The 19,617-nt window shown below is 43.7% G+C and overlaps 1 protein-coding gene across 5 annotated transcripts in view; it reads left to right on the plus strand.

The window, feature by feature from the left end:
- Positions 1 to 19,617, plus strand: part of MED25 (mediator complex subunit 25) — a 474,735-nt gene that overhangs the window by 244,079 nt on the left and 211,039 nt on the right. For all 5 annotated transcript variants that reach the window (XM_077457089.1, XM_077457091.1, XM_077457094.1 and 2 more), the window contains one exon: positions 11,785 to 11,973. In XM_077457089.1, coding sequence (XP_077313215.1) covers positions 11,785 to 11,973 — 189 coding nt within the window. The remainder of the gene's footprint in view (positions 1 to 11,784; positions 11,974 to 19,617) is intronic.

Raw genomic sequence — 19,617 nt, forward strand, 5'->3', positions numbered from 1 at the left:
TGAAGTGGAAGGAAAATGATAAATGGTTATCAACATTTTTACAAATAAATATCTGAAAAGTTTAGCGTGCATTTGTATTCAGCCCCCCTGAGTCAATACTTTGTAGAACAATCTTTGGCTGCAATTACAGCTGCAAGTCTTTTTGGTTATGTCTCTACCGGCTTTGCACATCTAGAATGTAAATTGTTTGCCCATTCTTATTTGCAAAATAGCTCAAGCTCTGTCAGATTGTATGGAAAGCATCTGTGAACAGCAATTTTCAAGTCTTGCCACATATTCTCAATTGGATTTAGGTCTGGATTTTGACTGGGTAATTCCAAAAGATGAATATGCTTTGATCTAAACCATTCTGTTGTAGCTCTGGTTGTATGTTTAGGGTCGTTGTCCTGCTGGAAGGTGAACCTCTTCCCCAGTCTCAAGCCTTTTGCAGACTCTAACAGGGTTTCTTCTAAAATTGACCTGTGTTTGGCACCATCCATCTTCTAGTTTCCCTGTCCCTGCTGAAGAAAAGCATTCCTACAACATGATGCTGCTACCACCATGTTTCATGGTGGGGATGCCTTGTTCAGGGTCATGTGCAGAGCTAGTTTTACATAGCGTTTTTCTTTTAGGCCAAAAAGTTAAACTTTGGTCTCCTCTGACCAGAGCACCTCCTCCCACATGTTTGCTGTGTCCCCCACATGGCTTCTCACAAACTGAAAACGGGATGACTTATGGCTTTCTTTCAATAATGGTTTTCTTCTTGCCACTCTTCCATAAAAGATTTGTGACATAGACAACTAATAGTTGTCCTGTCGATAGATTCTCCCATCTGAGCTGTGGATCTCTACAGCTCCTCAGTTACCAGGTGCCTCTTGGCTGCTTCTCTGATTAATGCTCTTCTTGCCCGGCCTGTCAGTTTAGATGGACAGCCATGTCTTGGTAGGTTTGCAGTTGTGCCAAACGCTTTCAATTTTCAGATGATTGATTGAACAGTGCTCCGTGAGTTGTTCAAAGCTTGGGATATTTTTTCATAACCTAATCCCTGCTTTAAACTTCTCCACAACTTTATCACTGACCACCTGTCTGGTGTGTTCCTTGGCCTTAATGATGCTGTTTGTTCATTAAGGTCCTCTAAGAGACTTCTAGGAGCTTCACAGAACAGCTGTATTTATACTGAGATTAAAATCACACACGGGTGGACTCTCTTTACTAATTGGGTGACTTCTAAAGGCAATTGGTTCCACTAGATTTTAGTTAGGGGTATCAGAGGAAAGGGGGCTGAATACAAATGCACACCAGACTTTTCAGATATTTGTTAAACATTTTGAAAACCATTTATCTTTTTTCTTCCACTTTACAATTATGTGCCACTTTGTGTTGGTCTATCACATAAAATCCCAACAAAATACATTTACTTTTCTTTTCATACATCAGGGTACACCGTGCCATAGTAGTTACTATGTGGGTTATAGGGCTGCTGATAGGTGATGGACACTGGCATGCCCTGAGGTAAAAAGTGCACTCCCTATATAACCCCCCCCCCCCCCCCCCCCCCACTACTGGGAGTCCTCGGTTTTTTTCACCAGTGTCTAAGGTGTTGGTCACAAGTAAAGATGTGCTGTGTTGAGCTCCACTGGAAGCAATCCTTGCTGGGGCTAGCCATGCTGACCAGAGTGTCCTTTCATGGGCCAAAGGAATGGTACCCAGGCCTCTTGTCCAAAGAAACAAGGTTTTGTTTGCGAATGCTTCTCTTTTTAGAGAGCTAGACCCTGGTATGCAGTACTTTTTGGTAGTAAGGCCATAAAGTTTTACTGACAGGGTGCTGTTGCAGGTCCGTAATTGTGGGTAAGCTCTAGGTTCCCCTGTTCCTGAAGGTTTCGGAGCCCACCGTGAAGGGTGAAGATTGGGTTTATCTCAGATAACCCTGCAGCGAGGAACGGTAAGTGGAGATTTTCTTATTAATTTCTCTTAAGTTATAATGTTGTCATGCCTATGTGTCACCACTGGGGGCTGTATTGAGCATTCACCGCCTGATGCTGGAAAAAGCGCTGTGTCAGAAGCCTTCATTCCTCCTCTCCTCCGGCCACAACTAGCAGATCTTCCGGTAAGAAAGTGGGGACTGGTTCTCCTCCTGCGCCCCCAATGTTGGAATCTTACCCTTCGGGGGACCTATATGGCGAGAGCATTTCCTTTTTTTTTTTTTTTTTTTTTTTTAAACCGACAAACCGCGCAGCCGCTCAGCGGTGGTCCCCCCCCCCCCCCCCCAGCCATCTCAATTGTTTGCAAGGCGCCTGAAGTCCGCCGCTTGCACGGGAAAGCACTTTCTTTTGAAAGGGGGAGCGTAATTAGCAGGGGGGGGGGCAGGCTAACAGCATCAGATGCTGGCCACACGTTGAGTATGTTTTTAAAAGCACTGTGTGTGTAGCTGCTGCTGGCTGCGGAGGGACACATGAGCAGGAGGTTGGCTTACTTCAGGTTTGGTGACACAGGCATTCCCTTTGACACATTATTACTTTGCCAGGCTAGGTATTAATAGCAGGTTATAGCGCTGGACTATAACCTAACAGTGTACATACTTTTTGGTAGTGCCTCTGCTTTTGTGCTTCAGGCTATGAGTGGAAAAGGGACCAGGAACTCCTCTAATGGTTCTAAAGGGTTAATGGTTTCACAACAAACGAAATCCATTTCCAAAAGAATGTCATCCTCCTCTGAGAGTGATGCAGCCGGTCAGATTGAGCAGTCAGGGGAGACTGTTGTTGCAGCTGCACTAGACACTTCAGTCCCTGTATATATCACACAGGAGGTTTTTTTTTTCTACCATTTGTAATTTGGAAAAGAAGATTGATGCTATGATATCTCTCCATAGTGGGGCCAAACATAGCAGATCCCCATCTAGTGCTCAGGACCCTGTTATTGAGGTGCAGGGGGTAGGGGATCAGGAAGATCTTCCAAGAGATTTGTAAGATACTAATATATCTTCTTCTGAGGATCCTAATATAGGAGTAGCATCACAAGACAGGTTGCTTGTGCACTCTCTTACTAAATTGGTTTGTGCAACCTTTTTGCTGCCTGCAGCGCAGGCTCTTGATGAACCCACCTCTGGTTTGGGATCATTAAAACCTCTTCCATCTGGGGATGCTATTCCTATTCATGGCTAAAAAAAGCTTACGTATTCTGAATGGAAACATCCGGATAAACAATATTTTCCTCCTAAGAAATTCTCCATATTTTATCCTATGGAAGAATTTCTATAAGAAATGGGGGGTTCCAGCAATTGATGCTGCAATTGCCTCAGTGAACAAGAGTCTCACATGTGCGGTGGATAATGCGCTAATGTTAAAAGATCCAACAGATAAAAAGTTGGAACTTCTTTCCAAAAGCAATATGTCTTTAGCAAGTTCAGTAGCGCAGCCGGTTCTTGCTGCAATTGGTGTATCTCAGTCCATTAAGGAACAGTTTGTGGAGATACTTAAAATTCTGCCTGATCAGCAGGCCCAGCAATGGACTGGTGTATCAGACGCACTATGTTTCAAAGTAGATGCTATGAAAGATTCTATCATTCAAGCCTCACGGCTTATGCTTGGACTAGTGCATTCTCCTAGAGTTCTGAGGCTGAAAAATTGGTCAGCCGAAGCACCGTGTAAAAAGCTCTTGGCCAGTTTCCCCTCTCATGGTGAACGGCTATTTGGAGACTATCTAGATAAATACATCTAGATAAATACATCCAAAGGATCTCTAATGGGAAAAGCTCTCTTTTACCAGTAAAGAAGTTCAAACATTTCTCCTTGCTCACCTGTGCCGGGGCATCAGCCTCTAGGCAGTCTCGGCGGCCTCAACCGTCAGGTTCAAGGGGAAGACCCCAAGGGCAGCACCAGGGTCAAAAGAAATCTTGGGGCAGAAAGCCCACAAAGCATTTTGCTAAAGCCTCCTTATGAAGGGGCGCCCCCCGCTCGCTCGGGTGGGGGGAAGGCTGCTGCAATTTTCAAAGATCTGGCAGGAACAACGTCAAGACAGATGGGTGGCTTCTTCAGTTTCTCTAGGTTACAAACTAGAGTTCTGAAAATTTCCGTCTCCTCGTTTTCTAAGATCAAATGTTCCCAGGGATCCAGAGAAAAAGAAGTCTCTCTTTTTAGCTCTGGATTATCTATTATTCCAGTTGGTGATATCGGAGGTGCCCTTAGAGGAACAGGGCACATGTTTTTATTCAAACCTTTTCATGGTTCCAAAACCAAATGGAGATGCCAAACGAAGACCCATTCTAGATCTCAAAGATCTGAATCAGCACTTAAACATCCGATCCTTTCGCATTGAGTCAATCCGATCAGTTGTTTCCATCCTGCAAAGAGGGGAGTTTTTGGCTTCAATCGATATCAAGGATGCAAATCCCAATAGGAGCTTAATGTTAATGGGGTCAACACATAACTCTACTTGAGGTCCTGGAGGCAGAGTCATTCTCCCATAAATGCCCGACGTTTAAATTGATTAAAAAAGTCTGGCAGGTAGCAAAGCTTTTGCAGGGGTATAAGGGGATATCAGAATATGCTCCTTTATGGAACAATAGCAAACTGCCAGAACTAAGGAATATAGAGAAACCAGTTGAATGGGAACGGCAGGGTATTAGACGTTTAGGACAGCTATATGACGGCAGTACCTTGAAAGCTTTTTCAGATTTAAAACAAGAATTCAATATACCAAATAGCACCTTTTATAAGTATTTACAACTTAGGCACGCGATTCAAGCCCAGTTCAGGTCACAAATAATCGAATGGATCCAGCTTCCAACCTTGACTAGTATAATTAATTCAGATGTATCTAAAGGCCTAATCTCTAAAATATATACCAGTTTGGAAGCTAGAACAACAAGCAGAGCAGGACTTTCTAAGAGTAGAGTTAAATGGGAAAGAGACCTAGGGGCAATAACAGAGGATTGTGGTGAAATCCTGCAAAGAGGAAGGTTGGTCTCAATCTCTCCCTCACAGAAGGTGTCGCAATTATTTCTCCTTCATAGAGTATACTACACTCCAGCAAAATTGTTTAGTTTTGGATGGAAACAAGATGATCATTGCCCTAGATGCGGCGCATCAGGGGATTTCATACACATGCTTTGGAGATGTCCGAAGTTATTCAAGTATTGGAGTGAAGAGAGTAGATAGTATGAATAAAATCTTTAATGTCACCCTGGAACCAACGGCTAAGATTTGCTTACTGGGAAGTGTGGAAAGGGGTGGAGTCCCGAAAGACAGAAAGAAAAACGATTACACAGAAATGGCAGGCACATACATCCCCGCTTCTGCAGAGTTGGGTTGATACAGTTAATTTAGTAGTGGGTAATGAGAGAGTGATGTATACTCGACAGGGCAATTATGACATTTTTTTAGAATGTGGAGACCCTGGCTAGATGAGGGGGGGTTTTCTTGAGACAAATTCCTATTTTTCCCCGTTTTTCTTTTCTTTTTCTTTTGTAATTTTTTTTTCTTTTTTCTCCTTTTCTTCGTATAATTAGTTGATATAAGCACACTTATATGGTGCAGGGAGGGGGGGGGGGGGAGTTAGCAATAGGGTGGGAGGGTTTGGGTTGCTGAGGAAATAGTATTTTTTAATATAATATATATTTAGAATATTGTTGTATATATGTTGTGAAAAAAGTATTTTCCATACATGCCATTTGTTTTTATACTGTAATTTCTGCTATCGTCATGTTTTTGGTGTAATATCATTATATAAATTAATAAAAAAATTAAGTTAAAAAAAAAAAGGATGCATATCTCCACGTGCCAATATTTTCCGCTCACCGGAAATTTCTGCGCTTCGAAATAGAAAATTCATCATTTTCAGTTTGTGGCCCTGCTATTCGGTTTAGCCACAGCACCACGGGTGTTCTCAAAGATTCTGGCACCTCCTTTAGCCAGATTAAGGGCTCAAGGCATAACGGTCCTAGCCTATTTAGACAATCTACTTTCAATGGATCATTCAGTCTCAGGTCTAAACCAGAGTCTGATCACAGCTGTAAACTACCTGGAATCTTTGGGTTGGATACTCAACCTAGAAAAATCCTCCTTAAAACTATCAAGGAGATTACAGTACTTGGGGCTGGTCATAGATACCGTACAGAAGAAGGTATTTTTACCCCACACAAGAATCAGTTCCATTATAGGACTAATTCAACTTATCAAAACAAAGAAAAATCCTTCCATTCGGCTATGTATGAGATTGTTGGGGAAAATGGTGGCCTCCTTCGAGGCCATCTATTATGCACAGTTTCACTCAAGACTGCTACAAAACACCATCTGGAACAAAAAGATTCAGGCCTTGGATTTTCCAATACGCTTGGCTCCCGAAGCATGTCCGAGCCAAAATTGGTGGTTGATATCCAGCAACCTCCAAAAGGGGAAATCTTTTCTGCCAGTATCCTGGAAAGTGGTGACAACAGATGGCAGCCTTCTAGGCTGGGGGGCAGTCCTGGAAGAAGATTCTGTCCAGGGGACATGGTCCAAGTTAGAAAGGACCTTGCCTATCAACATTTTGAAGATTCGGGCAGTACGTCTGGCCCTAGAATCTTGGCCGGTCAGACTATGGGTTGTCCTGTCAGGTTTCAGTCCGACAATGCCATGGCTGTGACTTACATCAGTCACCAGGGGGGCACGAGAAGTCCTGCAGCCCAAAAAGAGGAGAGTCATGTTCTAGTCTGGGCAGAACACAACATTCCTTGCCTATTGGCAATTTTCATTCCAGGAATAGAATATTGGCAGGCGGACTACTTGAGTCGCCAACAATTATTTCCGGGAGAATGGTCTCTTCACCCTGACATCTTCCTAGCGATATGTCAAAGATGGGGTATTCCGGACGTGGACTTGTTCGCGTCCAGATTCAACAACAAAGTCGACAAGTTTGTGTCGAATGAGGGATCCGCTAGCATGAGGAACAGACTCATTAGTCTTCCCATGGGATCAATTTTCACTGATCTATGCGCTTCCTCCAGTTCTGCTATTTCCGCGTCTTCGCCGCAGGATCAAGCAGGAATGAAAGGAGGTGAATCTGGTGGCCCAGAAGATCTTGGTTTGCCGAGATCATAAAGATGGCGGTAGGAGTCCCTTGGACTCTTCCATTTATGGCCAGACCTTCTCGCACAAGATCCAGTATTCCATACTACCTTAAATGGCAAATGCTAAATTTAATGGTTTGGCAATTGAAACCCACATTCTATAGGATCGTGGGTTATCTCCTTCGGGAGTGTCTACCTTGATTAATGCCAGGAAGCCGGCTTCCAGAATCATTTACTATAGAGTCTGGAAAGCATATGTTTCTTGATGTGGATCCATGGGTTGGCACCCTAGGAAGTATGTAATAGGTATGCTCCTTGATTTCCTGCAAATGGGATTAGAAATGAAGCTGGCCTTGAGTACTATCAAGGGCCAGATCTCGGCCTTGTCAGTGTTTTTTCAACGGCCTCTTGCTTCCCACTCTCTGGTGCATAGCTTTATTCAGGGGTAACACAGATTAATCCCTCTAGCAAGGTACCTCTAAATCCTTGGGATTTAAATTTGGTCTTATCGACTTTGCAAAATCAGCCTTTACGGGAAATTTCCTTGGTTCTTTTGACAAGAAAGATAATCTTTTTGGTTGCCATTTCAATGCATAAGGATAAAGTGGTTTTGTGTCCTCATTCTTAATTTCTACCAAAAGTGGTGACAGGTTTTCATTTAAACCAATATATTATTCTTCCTTCTTTCTTCCCAGAGCCTCAATCTAGAAAAGGCACTACATTCCCTTGATGTAGTAAGAGCGATCAGAGTTTATTTAACCACTTCCCACCCGGCCAATGCACATATACGGCCGGGTGGGAGCCGCCTACTCCTGATAGGACGTTCAGGAACGTCATTCAGGAGTAGCGGGATCGCGCGCGCGCGCTCCCGCGCAGCGGCGCGATCCCGATGCGCCCGTGTCACCCGGACACGGCGCATCTCAGATCGGCAGGAGGGCTCTGTGATTGGCCCTCCTGATCACATGACGGCCGTGTCCAATCACGGCCGTCATGTGATGTAAACAAACAGCCGGTTGCTAGGCAATCGGCTCCTCCTCTCCTCACACGGAAGTCACCGCTGAGGAGAGGAGAGCAGATCGCTGCAGCCGGCTGCTGATCAGTGAGTATGGGCTGCTTTTTACAGCTTTTTACTCACTGATCACCAGTCTAGTGTACACAGTAAACACACCACACAGTAAACACACCACACAGTATAAACACAATGTCCCCACACATGTCCCCAAAACATACATGTCCCCAAATAATAAAAACACATGTCCCTAATAATAAAAACATGTCCCCCACATATGTCCCACTAAAATCACATGTCCCAATGATTATCTGCACACATATGTACGTGATCACCTGCACACATATGTACATGATCATTTGCGTACATATGTCCGTGATCACACAAACCAATTATTATACACTTAACGGATTTTTTTTTACCAAAAACATGTAGCAGAATACATTTTGGCTTAAATTTATGACAAAATTTGATTTTATTGGATTTTTATTGAAGTAGAAAAAAGAAAATATTGTTTTTTTTTTCCAAATTTCCGCTTTTTTGCGCTTATATCGCAAAAAATAAAAAACGGAGTCGTGAATAAATACCACCAAAATAAAGCTCTATTTGTGCGAACAAAATGATAAAAATTTCATTTGGGTACAGTGTAGCATGACCGCGCAATTGTCACTGAAAGCGCTAGAGCGCTGAAAGCTGAAAATTGGGCTGGGAAGGAAGGGGGCGAAAGTGCCCTGTATTGAAGTGGTTAAAGGCGACCGCTCAGGTTCGCAAAACAGATGTTTTATTTGAACTGCCAGAAGGTCCAAAAAGGGGACCGGCTGCATCAAAATCTACACTTTCCAAATGGATTTGTCAAGTGATTGTTCAAGCTTACGGCTTAACTACTTTTAGACCGGACCATTTTGCTGACTTAGGACCAGACCACTTTTTGCGATTCGGCCCCTGCGTCACTTTAACTGACAATTGTGCGGTCGTGCAACGTGGCTCCCAAACAAAATTGACGTCCTTTTTTTTCCCAGACATTGAATGTGATTCGCAACAGATTGCTGTGCAGATCACAAGCGATGTCTGTGCTATGCAAATTCAGCCATACAAACTGTATGGCTGAAATCCCATTCGCCCCAATATGGTGCAGGACCCCTTTTTTTGTCACCTGTGCGATCTGATTCTTGCACCATTTCGCAGTTCACACTGTGATCTGTGAACAGATCTGGACGTGTCATTAACTTTACATTGGCAAGCGCAGCAGTTCGCAGATGTCAGTGTAAACCGCCGGTGATTCAGGTGCGATGCGGGAACCCTCACAGGAATCCCATTGGTTCTCACAACACACAACTGTGAACCCAGCCTAAAGAAGAAGGAATAGAAAACCAGGCAGATCAGATAAGACACAATTTACTGCTTCAGTTCTGCGCTATAGAGTCCTGACCCCTTACCACGTGGTCAGCTGTCAGCCAATGACAGCTGTTCATGTGATGTATACAGAGCCAGTAATCGGCTATTTTTTCTCCTCAAGCTGATGGCCTGAGGAGAAAAAAAAAGCCAATCACCGGGGGCTGTCAGAGGTACATCAGTCCTGATCAAGGAGAGCTGCCACTGGCTCATCTGTGCCCACCTGTGCCACCTGCCAGTGCACAACAGTGCTGCCTACCAGTGCCCACAGTGTCACCCATCAGTATCACCTATCAGTGCCTCATCAACATTGCTGCCCATCAGTGTCACCTACCAGTGCCCATCAGTGACACCTATCAGTAACACCTATCCATGCCGCTTTATCTGTGCCTATCAGCGCCACCTTAGCTCTGATTATCAGTGCCTACCATTGCAGCCTATCATTGTCCACCAGTTCCGCCTCATCAGCGTGTATCAGTGCAGGAGAAAAATTATCTGTTTGCAAAATTTTATAAACAAACTATGAAACATGATTTTTTTTTTTTTTATCTTTTTTTGTTTGTTTAGCAAAAAATCAAAACCCCAGCTGTGATTAAATACCACCAAAAGAAAGCTCTATTTGTGGGGAAAAAAAGGACATCAATTGTGTTTGGGTGCAACGTTGCACGACCGCGCAATTTGTCAGTTAAAGCGACGCAGTGTCGAATCACAAAAAGTGCTCTGGTCAAGAAGGGGGTAAAATCTTCTGGGGCTGAATCAGTTAAAGTGCACTAAAACCTGGAAGCCCACTTTAAAGTTTAGGAAGATGAAAGAATCTTGAATTATATAATGAATCTAACAATCAACTGCTCTTATTTTGTTCACTTTAGGTCTAGTAAATTACCATTGAAAGTTATGTAATTTCGATATATGTTTCAGAAATCTGGTGCTGTTTTTTTGCACTCTACAGTCAAACATTATGAGCCCTTCCTAGCTCAGGGTGGCCATATGTGGATCGAAATGTTGCTGGTTCAGCAGGAGCCTGACATATTTTGATCCTTGTATGGGCATGCTGGTTGTACAGAAGTCTATCTACCAATTGACTTCTGTACAACCAACCCATTGGGCTTTTCCTGCACAAAAAGCCATAGCTGTCATCACAGTGTATTCTAAAGGTGGGGAAGTCTCCCTGTCGTCAGAACACAATGGGAGTGATTTCTCACACTTGATTTGATGTGGATGGGGGGGGGGGGGGGGGGGGGATAGGGTCATTTTAAAAAGGATCAATGTATTTCCATCTTTACTTCTGTGAACTACATGACATATTCCTCTCTGTTATAAAGATGAGGTGGGTTATTCTGTAGTCCTAACACACTCCTTGTCCTAGGTTGACATGCTGCTAATCTATAGATAACAGTACAGTGAGTGTTGTTACCCCAGGACAAGAAGTGTTACTGGCAAAATGACCAGTTGAAAATAAAGAAACATAATGCCTGAATATATTATATTATGCAGTTACAACATATGTAAGAACTGAGGCAATTTTTAGATTTAACTGATTTAATTCCTTTATTATATTTAACCAAACCTAATTTTCTCTCTGATCTTTTTAGAGAATCTAACGTATATTAAATGATCATTGTACACTAGTGCAAACAAGACTGTAGGTGACCTTAGTGTATATAACATCCAGTTCTAGCTAGTTTTCTTAGGAGAGTGGATTCCTTCTCCAGGTCTGATGTTTGGAAGATATGTGCAATTCTTCAATTAGCTGCTGGCAGATTCATATTCTAGTCCTGGATAGACTGTCCAGTTAGCCCATCTCCAGTGCAGCCCACTGTTCTCCAGACCTAATCTAGGATCTGAAACACAGCTTGCTGAATGTTGTGCATCATCAAAATAAACTCTAAAATAAATAATGAAGGTAGCTATGAAAGTGCTCCAGCTTAATAATGACCTGTGAGAAGTAGGCAGAAACAGACTACTGTTGTAAATGCACAGAAGTTTTAGAGAACACTTATCCACTCTGCCTACCTGCTTTGCTTCCTTTACATGTCATTTGAATCATACATCTGCTTGTTTGCTTGGTTTACAGATAGATATTTGTCAGCCTAAAGGCTTTGTACTAAGGAGCCATATGAGGTGTGCTATATGCCAAACAGTTGTTCTGGAGGTGCAAGCTTGGATCTGTTTAATCATCCTACTGATGACTCATTTAGTTTAATAGTCCCTAGTGACGACTGATCTTATTTTTCACCTGCCCATGCCAACTTAAAAGTATGATGGATAGGTTTACTGATAAGTTGAATAACTTTTTTTTTATACATTGTAGTTTAAACGGTTTGTTTTTCATCTGTTGCCATTCTCACTATCTTTTTAGGCAGGTTGTGTTCACTTTCCTCATACTACACCATGTGAGGTACGCGTTCTCATGCTACTGTACTCTTCCAAAAAGAGGATCTTCATGGGCTTAATACCGTATGATCAAAGTGGCTTTGTCAATGGCATCCGACAAGTAATCACCAATCACAAACAAGTACAGATGCAAAAGATTGACCAGCAACGAAATGTAAGCAATGGCTTGTTTTTCTAAGTCTTCCTTTTTTCTTTTTTTACTGAAGATTTATGCTTCTGTCACAATGTGCTTTTCAACATGTCATAACGAGTGTCTATGATCATTTAGATAATCAATAGCCATACCAGAGGTTACCTGATGGCCATGACAATATTTCAGTTTTGTGTGGGTGCTAGAGAGCAGTATCTCTTGAGGTATCAGGCAGAGAGATTTTTTGCATGTTGGTAAATTGTCTTGCCTGATGCAGCTTCTGAAACTTTCCATCATTTTTCTTAAAGTGATTGTAAGGGCCATGTTATACTTACCTGCTCTGTGCAATAGATTTGCACAGAGCAGCCCCGATCCTCCTCCTCTGGGGTCCCCTGCCAGCACTCTTGACTCCTCCTATTCTCTGAGTGCCCTTGTTGAGCTTGATCCCGAGCTGGGCTGTGTGCAACTATTGACACACACAGTGCGGCTTGGCCCCATCCCCCGTCCCCTCCTCACTACATTTGTCTGACAGCAGCAGGAGCCAGTGCCTCCTGTTGCCCTCAGCCAAGCCTGTAAGAGAGGGGAGAGAGAGTAGACCAGAACTGCTGCAGATGGGACAGCACGGGATCGAGTGAAAAGGGGGAGCTGCTATTGATATGTTTTTTAACCTTAATGCAGAGAATACCTTTAACCTTACAACCACTTTAACAGAGTTCAGCTGATGGTTCAGCAGATGGTAGAACATTGAATTTTCGAGGAGAGAACTCTAGCTGAAGTATTCAAGACCTGTATTAAAGAGGATTTTCAGCCTATATTTAAGGAGAGTTTCAGCCTGGGGGGGAAAGAAAAATACTATAGCTGCTGACTTTTAACCACTTCCCGCCCGGCCTATAGCAGAATGACAGCCAGGAAGTTGTTCAGTTATCCTAGCTGGGCGTCATATGACATCCAGCAGGATAAGCCCCGATCGGTGGTGTGTCAGCCTGACACATCACATCTCTGATCTAGGTAAAGAGCCTCTGATAGAGGCTCTTTACCACGTGATCAGCTGTGTCCAATCACAGCTGATCACTGTAAACGGAAAATGCAGTGTATCGGCTTTTCCTCTACTTGCACTGACAGGCACGAGGAGAGTCATTCGGCTGCTTTCCTGCGGGGGGTGGTCTGCACTGATTATCAGTGCAGAACAACCAGGGATGCCCACCTATGACTACCAGATAAGTCCACTAAGGCCCACCAAGGATGGAAATCATTATCCATTAGGGATGGCACTCTGTACCCATCAGTGATGCCTACCAGCACCTCTTATCAGTGCTGCCTATACGTGTCCTCCAGTGCCTCCCATCAGTGACACCTATAAGTGCCCATCAGTGCCATCAGTGGAGCACAAAAAATAAAAACACTAGAGGTGATCAAATACCACCAAAAGAAAGCTCTATTTTTAGGAAAAAAATTATAATGATGTTTGTTTACAGCGTCGCATGACCTCCCATGACTTTCCCTTTTTGGGTGGAGCTCCACTTTAAGTTATTTTGTTGATTTAGCCAATAGTATCCGTTCACAAATGAAATATCAGGCTTGGATAAGCTCTGCCTTCAGATATTTTGTGCTTGGAATGTATAAATCTTTTACTTCTACAACTTTGTTTTATATTGTAGGGTATATTGCTAATAGCAAATTTCTAGAATATTGATGTTCTGTTGGAGAATGAAATTGTTTAAAATTATTTTTGCATGTGTTCAGGTTCTCCTTGTGTTTGTGTCGTTTTCTGCCATTCCTCCCAAAATTCACAGACGTCCAGTCAGTACATTTGTACATTAGTATCCTCACACCCCCCTTTACATCACAGTCACCCCCCCCCCCCCCCTTTACATCAAAGCCCCTTTTACAGAAGTGCCCTGCCATAACCTCACAGACCCCCTTCACATCAGTTTGTCCCTAACCTCCGTAACCTCTTTACATGATGGTTCCCCCTTTACATCAGTGTTCAGTCCCCCCTTCACTTCATAGTCTCCCCTTCACACACAGCTGTATCCTCAGTCCCTCTTTCACATCACAGATCCCCTCACAGCCAGCCTTTATAGAAGTGACCTCCTTCCCTGTTTTATTCATCAGTGTCTTTAACCTCCTATTGAAGTCTCTGTTCTGCCCCCTTAAATCACAAACCCCCCCACCCTTTACATCACAGTGTCCCCAGTGCTCCTGCTCACTCCCCCTACACCAGCTTCAAGCTTGCAGGGTTCTGAGGCAGTTTTCCATATTGCAAGTGGTGCGATAAACCTGAAACAGGTCTATCTGCTTAGTTAATGTGATGCATAGTTTCCTGCACCATTATAATGGCACAGAAAGTTTAGTTAATTCCATGTAATGTATCTACTGGCAGGGTCAACAAGTAATAAAAGTGAGGCTCTGATTCTGAGACATTTCAGTTCTTGCCAGATGAACTTGCCTGCCAGAAGTCGCAATCTTTTACCATTACTCCCAGGAAACCATTTTGGCTATTATTGATGCAGTTCACACCACTTTGGAACAAGAATTTTGGAACCTGTTTGGTTCTACCAGTGCTATTCCTAGTCTTGTGCCATTTAGAGCCCCTGAGACTGCAAAGGCCATTCCAGTGTACCCACTGTACCCATTTTAAGAAGACCAAGTTAAAATGTGTTCTACCCCCCGAGTGGATTCGGCATTATCCGGTCTTAAGAAAACCACTACCATTCTTATTTTTTTTATTCCTTATTTAAGGTAGGAGACGTCACAATATAGCACGACATGACGTATCATAGACGATGATTCACAGAAATAGAAATGTATATACCGGTAACCTGAACAGCAAATTTATGAAAATCAATAAAGTAACAAAGTTCCAGCACATCAATTATAAAGTGTCGAGTTTGTTTTGTATTGTGGAGAAAGACATATAGAAAAACATAAGTGATATGCCATACTAAAAGAAAGCCAAGCTGAAAAAATAAATGCTATGAACTAGCAAGTATGAAATCCTTAGGAGGGGAGCAGAGTATAGGCGTTGCATGGTCAAGGGCCCCATTCTTCCCCCTCACACTAGATGCACCTTAGGGTCAGAGCAAACAGAGTATTGTTTTGAGGGGGTTATGGAAAGAAAGAGTAGGCATCCTAGATGCATAGAAAAGGGACATAGAGAAAACAAGAAAAATAAAAGTAATTAATAATTAACCACTTAAGGAACGGAAGATTTTCTCCCTTAATGACCATGCCATTTTTTGCGATACGGCACTAAGTCGCTTTAACTGACAATTGCGCGGTCGTGTGACGCTGTACCCAAACAAAATTTACACCCTCTTTTTTCCCCACAAATAGAGCTTTTCCATGGAGGAAAGAGATTCTGTTAGAAATAAGTTAAATATTAATCTGAAAAGCATAATATATCCCAGTGTAGCCAGCGTGTGTTGTGTTCCTCTGCCTTGTCCCTAAGGGCAGAGGTCATATGTTCCATCCATATCATTCACCCTGACGAACCATTGTGGCAAAGTAGGTGGGGATTGTTTCCACATGCTGGGGATGTAGGCCCTGGTTGCATTTAAAAGTTGTTTCAGCAGGGATTTGCAGTATAGGAGCACTTCTGCTGGATCGTCCAGAAGTGAAATGTCTAAGTTTGTGTATGATCTGTAAGACCTTTCACTAAAAAGGGCGGAGCTTTGGACAATCCCAGAAAATGTGAAGTAGCATGCCAGCCTGAGTAATGCACTGCCAGCATATAAACCATTACCATTCTAGCAAAGGTTGCACCTGTCTTTAACCACTTCCCACCCAAGGTATGTCATATGACGTTGTGGACTTTGAGTGGGGATATTTGAATGATGCCTGCAGCTACAGGCATCATCTAGATATCATCTACTTCAGCCGTCGATTCTGTGCACCTGCGAGCCGGAGAACGAATCGGTCACCGCCGGAAATTAAGTAATTAATAGAGATTTCTAATGACCAATTTTATATCCAAGGTATGGTCCAAATCAATTCATCCTTTGATTTCTTCAAACGTCATAAAATTATCATCATCCACTATTAATCAGCAAGTTTTTTACTCTTATTCACTTCGGTCTACAACCGTCTACCTCTTTAAATTTGTCTATTTGATTGATGGACCAGCCAGTCCATCAGATCTCTCCATCTATTTCCTATATATTTAAGACTACCAGGTTTGCCAGCCAGTCATGGTCTGATGCAGAAGTGGTAGCTTCAAAAATGCATTGCCATTCTTTGCCACTGTGGCTGCAAAGGGAAAACAGGACACCACATAGGACATTTATGAGACTCCAGGACTGGCAATTTCAGCACCTCACTGAACTGATCTAATTTAACCTGTAAGTTACTACTTGTTTTTATTAAGTATATGATTTATACTGCACTCAGTCTGGCGCCCCTCTGTTCCCAATGCATCCAGTTTTAGGCTGGCCATGGGTCAGTTTTATTTATTTTTTGATCAGCCAGTGGGTTAATCAATAAAAAAACCTGAAGGTTCCCCCATCCAAGTGAAGTGGATAAAGGAATCCCCCCCCCCCCATATGCTATTTTATTCTGACTGCGGGGACTTCTCTGCTCTCAGAATACACTAATCAGTGTGATGATCGAAGAAAAATTGTCCAACATAATGGATTGCGAGAAGTCTTTCATTTAGAATCATCTCTGGAACAGAAACGGCCAAGAATGTGTCAAAATTTGGCCATGCCCTGCTGAACTGGCCAGATTTCTTATTGTACATCACGGGACACAGAGCCATAGTAGTTACTTTGTGGGTTATAGGCCACCTTCAGGTGATGGACACTGGCACACCCTAAGATAGGAAGTGCACTCCCTATATAACCCCTCCCACTACTTGGAGTACCTCAGTTTTTTCGCCAGTTTCTAAGGTGTGTAGTCATGAGTAAAGATGTGCTGTGCTGAACTCCACTGGAGCAATCCTTGCTGGGGCTAGGTATGCAGCCAGATCCATTGAAAGTGTCTTTTAGTCTGAATTGAATGGTACCCAGGCCTCGTGTCTGAAGAAACTAGGTTTTACCTGTAACGCTTCTCTTTTTACAGAGCTGGACCCCGGGATCCAGTACTTTGGTATTTTGAACCATAACATTTTGCTGGCAGGGTACTGTTACAGGGCCAGGAGTGTGGGTTCCCCCGAGGGTCCCCGGTTCCTGAGGGTTTGTTAACAGAACCCACCGTGAAGGGTGAAGATTGGGTCTGTTGGTGTTTACCACAGAAAACCCTGCAGCGGGAAAGGTAAGTGGAGTTTTTCTAAGAAATTTTTAAATATATTTTCAATATAAAAGGAGACAATACAGTTACAATGCAATAAAATACAAGAGGATTACGAGGGTCCTGCTCAGAAGAGCTTACAATCTAATTGGGTGGGGCACGTGGTACAAAAGGTTGTAACTGTGGAGAATGAGCTGATAGAAGTGGTAGGAGATTAGTTGGAGACATGGTAGGCTTCCCTGAAGAGATGAGTTTTCAGGGATCGCCTAAAGGTAGTGAGAGTAGGGGATAGCTGGACCAGTGGGGGTAGTGAGTTCCAGAGGATGGGAGAGGCTCTGGAGGAATCCAGGAGACAAGCGAGCTTGAGAGTAAGAGGTCTTGAGAAGAGCGGAGGGGACGATTTGGGTGATATTTGGAGACAAGATTGGTGATGTATCTCTGGGCAGAGTTGTGAATGGCTTTGTATGTTGTGGTTAGTATTTTGAATTTAATTCACTGGGCGATTGGGAGCCAGTGTTAAGGATTGGAGGAGAGGGTTGGCAGGCACTGAGCGGTTGGTAAGGTGGATAAGTCTGACAGCAGAATTCATGATGGACTGAAGAGGGGATAGCCTACGGAGAGGTAGGCCAATGAGAAGGGAGTTGCAATAGTCAAGGCGAGAGATAACAAGCGAGTGAATGAGGAGCTTGGCGGTTTCATTTGTTAAAAGGGGGGAATTTTAGAGATGTTACAGAGGTGAATTCTACAAACTTTTGTCAATGATTGGACTTGGGGCTTAAATGACAAGTCAGAGTCTAGGATTACACCGAGTACCCTGGCGTGAGGTGGGGGGGGGGGGGGGGGCTGAATGTTGCATTGTTGATTTTGATGGCAAAGTCATGGAGGGGGGCATGTTCAGGGGGGGAATATTAATAGCTCGGTTTTAGAGCGATTTCGTTTAAGGAAGTGGTGCGACATCCATGCTGATATTTCAGTTACTAATGCGAGAATGAAATGTCTCCTTTAAAAAGTAAAATGTCATGCCTAAGTGTCACCACTGGGGGGCTGTATGGAGCACCTACCTTCTCATGCTTTCCTCAGATCATTCTGTGTCACAGAAGCAGCAGGCTTTTTACTTCCGGCCAGCAGGCAGACCTCCGGTAAGTTCGGGCGGGGCTTTTGCTTCACCAGACACCCCCCCCCCACTTAGGCTGAACTCCCCCTCTTTGCAAGGCTGAACATTAGGAGGGAAAACTTTTTTGAAAGAGGGGGGGCACAATGAGACAAAGGGGGCGGGGCTTAGTGCAGCATTGGCGTCCTCCACCGCAGGCGCGGTAGTATGTTGTAAAAACTCTATTTTGCTAGCTGCAAGTTGTCGGAGGGACACGAGCTAAGAGGGGCATGAAAGAGGTTTGGTGACAGAGGTTTCTGTCTGTGGAGACCAAGCCCGCCCTTTCGACTACCCATTTGCTGCATATCTACAATTTACCATCCGCCTCTGTTTTCATCAGCCCTTATTGGTGCCCACTATTCCCGTTTTTTCCATCCTATTGGTGAGCAGTTCGTTGTCTCTCCGCCCACATCCCTGTGTGTTGTTTACCTGGGCCGTGGGGCGCGATTAACGTTACGCACGGCATTATGGGCATTGTAGGTTTCCTGTTTGGATATTGTGCATGTGCGGTGGTAGTTTGTTTTGTCTGCTCCCAGAATGGCTATGTCATAACGCTGACCAGGTGGGGGGGTTTATAAGCTGGTCGGAGCTAGCATTAGTTTGCTGGCTTTACAGGGACGTTGTCACAATCGTTTTGTTAATCGCAGGTCAGTATATAGGTTGGGGAAACAACTCCACATTCCCCTTCCTCGCTGTGCCCGTTCTTTTTCTATTCCTGCTAAATCCTTAGTGGGTGTTTTTTCCATTATAGGATATTTATGGCTGGATTTTCCAGCACAATACTGCCCTTGGTTTAGGCAATTCTTTTCTGGGTTGCCTCGCCTGTAATAATTTGTGGCATTGTTGGATCATTGATATTTTATACACGGATACTTAACAGGTAAGCTACAACTATCCTCCTTTTTTTTTTTTTTTTTTTTCCTGTGCGCTACTGGCTTTATTCTTATTCTCTCTTTGTTTTTACCATTTTAGCGATCATATCTCTTTTATTCTTTTGAAATATTAAAGAGGAGGGCCAGTTAAAAAAAAAAAAAAAAAGTCAGCAGCTGCAAACACTGCAGCTGCTGACTTAATAAACACACTTACCTGTCCAGGGCGCCCGCGATGTCGACCCGTCCCTCGGCTCTCGGGTCCCGGCGCCGCCATTCCCTCTAAGGGAAACAGGCAGCGGAGCCTTACGGCTTCACTGCCCGTTTCCTACTGCGCATGCGCAAGTCCCGCAGCGCTTTCTGAATGGGACGCGCTGTGTTCTGGAACACACAGTTCCCAGAACACAGCGCGACCCATTACCC

The sequence above is a fragment of the Lithobates pipiens genome, unplaced genomic scaffold (assembly GCF_037356315.1).
Source record: "Lithobates pipiens isolate NorthernLeopardFrog02 unplaced genomic scaffold, aLitPip1_a1.2 Scaffold_27, whole genome shotgun sequence".
NCBI lineage: Eukaryota > Metazoa > Chordata > Amphibia > Anura > Ranidae > Lithobates > Lithobates pipiens.